Source organism: Nannochloropsis gaditana (assembly GCF_000240725.1).
Source record: "Nannochloropsis gaditana CCMP526 unplaced genomic scaffold scaffold422, whole genome shotgun sequence".
NCBI lineage: Eukaryota > Eustigmatophyceae > Eustigmatales > Monodopsidaceae > Microchloropsis > Microchloropsis gaditana.
Window position 1 is genome coordinate 15753 of NW_005803531.1, and position 2243 is coordinate 17995.

Consider the following 2243-nt stretch of genomic DNA (forward strand, 5'->3'; position numbering starts at 1 on the left):
GCAGGAGCACCGGATAATGAGGCTTTGAGCGCCTGGCCGTAGGCTTGGAGGGCGGGCACGTCCTCCTTTTTGGCTGCCAAGAGGGCGACGGGGTCCCCCACCTTCGCCGAATCTCCTTCGCCCGTCAATATCGAGGCGAGTACGCCGCCTTCGAAGGCTTCCACGTCCATGTCCGCCTTGTCCGACTCCACCACCATCACGGTCTGGCCCGCTTTCACGCTGTCGCCCACTTTGGCCGTCCAAGCCACGATTTTCCCGCTGGTCATGGTCGAGGACAAGGCAGGCATGGCCACCTCCGCAAAGTCAAACGTCGGCTTGGACGGCGCGTTCGCAGCCGCCGGGGGCGCCGCCGCCTCGGGCGGAGGAGACGCCGGGGCAGCGCTGACACCACCTCCTAGACTCGCACCGCTTGCCAGGGCAGCCTTGACCTTCTCGACGTCGGCCTCGTTGTCAACGAGCAGGGCGCAAGGCGCACCCACCGGGGTCGCCTCCCCGGCCTTGGCCAGAATCGCGGCGACGTACCCGCTTTCGAAGGCTTCCACGTCCATGTCGGCCTTGTCCGATTCCACCACCATGATGGTTTGCCCGGCTTTGATCTTGTCCCCTACTTTGGCAGTCCATTCCACAATTTTCCCTTCGGTCATGGTCGAGGACAGAGCAGGCATGGCGATCTCAATCGCTTCCGCCATGGAAAGCACCACGCGGGAAGCCTGGTGTTGTTTCAGTGGCTGGAAAAGAGTGCGGACAGCCATTCGCCCTGGAATGAACGCCATGCTGGCTTGCGCGAGGAGGACCAAGGCCAAAAGCCCCGCCCCCACGGCTTTGTGGGTTAGGGTAGTCTGTCTCATCCTGTTTTGTGAGAGGTGTCAATCCGACAAATGAATGAAACGCTACATCTATGGCTCGGTGACATTGTATGGTGGTGTTCAGGAAGGTGGTTGCGCAAAGGCATTATTTTAGCAGGTTAAAAATAGCCCCCCATTGCCTTCGGGTTTGGACGTCGTATACGTCGCTAGCCTCTCATCACCCTAGGCATATAATGCCTCTAAAGATAAAAGCACCTCCCCCCAAGAAGTCAAGCACAACGCACAAGACTCATGCCTGCGAACACATCTTCTCCATGGACGCGGGAACCATGGGGCATGAGTCAAACAGTGCGGGCAGTGACGAGGCCTTGAAAAAAGGGAAAAAAAGGGTCGGGAAGGACTCGCCTAATTGTCAGCTTGGGCTTCTTTAGATCGTCTTGGCTCTCGGATAGGGGCGCAAGCATTTTCACCACCACCATTACCTCCCAACACCACATTGACCTACACGACGATTGGTCACGGCACTGTGATGTCGACAATGTGGAGGGTGTGCGGACGGAAAGGACGTTTGGCACCGGAACCCCCCCCGCAGGGCCGGGCCCTGGTTTTTGACGCTTGTCCTTGGCGGTGGTCGAGTCGGCGCTCCCCGCGCTATAAGTCCATTAGTCGATGTGTCCATCGCTGGAATATCCAGGAGCAGGAAGGCCCCGGGTGGTGGAGTCGTCAAGCAGGCGGCTTCTTCACGTTGACTTTTGCCCGGTCATTGACTCGAGGGGTTTTACTGAGTGGCTTGACCATGGATTCCATTAAATGTCAGAACCCAAGCGTATATGCGGGCCAAATGCCTGATTTTTTTTGTTTCCTATCGCCCTCGGGTTGTATTTTTGTGCAGGAAAAAGCGGGGCATACTGCACACAAGCAGAACAATTTCCCTTCGTCCTGAGGTGCCCAATTACCATCATTGCGGCCTTGGTGGAAGTCAAGCTGCACATGGCAATGTCCTTTTGTGCATCTACCCGCCCGACCACGACGTTGATACTATTTGTCCTCTTGAAAGTGGCCACGACCTTCGCTTTCATCCCCCCTTCTCTACCATTTTCGCTGCCCTTTAACACTCCAACCCTTTTTCACGCACGGCGCGCGCCCTTTGAAGCTTGTGGTATCCATGCACAAAGGCCGCTTAATCGCTTGGCCGGTGCCGGCAATGATGGTTGGAACGACGAAGAAGACGTCCGCTTCTCGGGCTTGTCCAAGCACATTGACACCGGCTTTCTCAAGGTACGCGGCTCTTCGTTTCCTCGCCCGTCGGACTGGCACAGGCATTGTCTTTTCCACCGTTGAAGATCGAGCTTATGCCGCCTTTGAACCCCAGTCTGAAAACCTCCTCTGTGTACGTCGTCAAAGGTCCCCTAAAAACGGTCCCCGAAGTCATAGGAC

General features: G+C 56.9%; 2 protein-coding genes across 2 annotated transcripts in view; both read right to left on the minus strand.

Annotated features, from left to right (window-relative positions):
* Positions 1–11: 11 nt before the first annotated feature.
* Positions 12–773, minus strand: DLAT (pyruvate dehydrogenase E2 component (dihydrolipoamide acetyltransferase); the record flags this gene model as incomplete). Its single annotated transcript, XM_005854674.1, has 1 exon — positions 12–773. A coding segment is annotated over one exon (762 nt), but the record flags the coding sequence as incomplete, so codon positions are not given.
* A 1431-nt stretch (positions 774–2204) lies between these two features.
* NGA_0404300 (branched-chain alpha-keto acid dehydrogenase subunit e2) overlaps positions 2205–2243 on the minus strand; it is a gene marked incomplete at both ends in the record, with an annotated part of 310 nt that continues 271 nt past the window's right edge. Inside the window, one exon of the mRNA XM_005854676.1 lies at positions 2205–2215. Within this exon, the coding sequence (XP_005854738.1) occupies positions 2205–2215 (11 nt within the window). The remainder of the gene's footprint in view (positions 2216–2243) is intronic.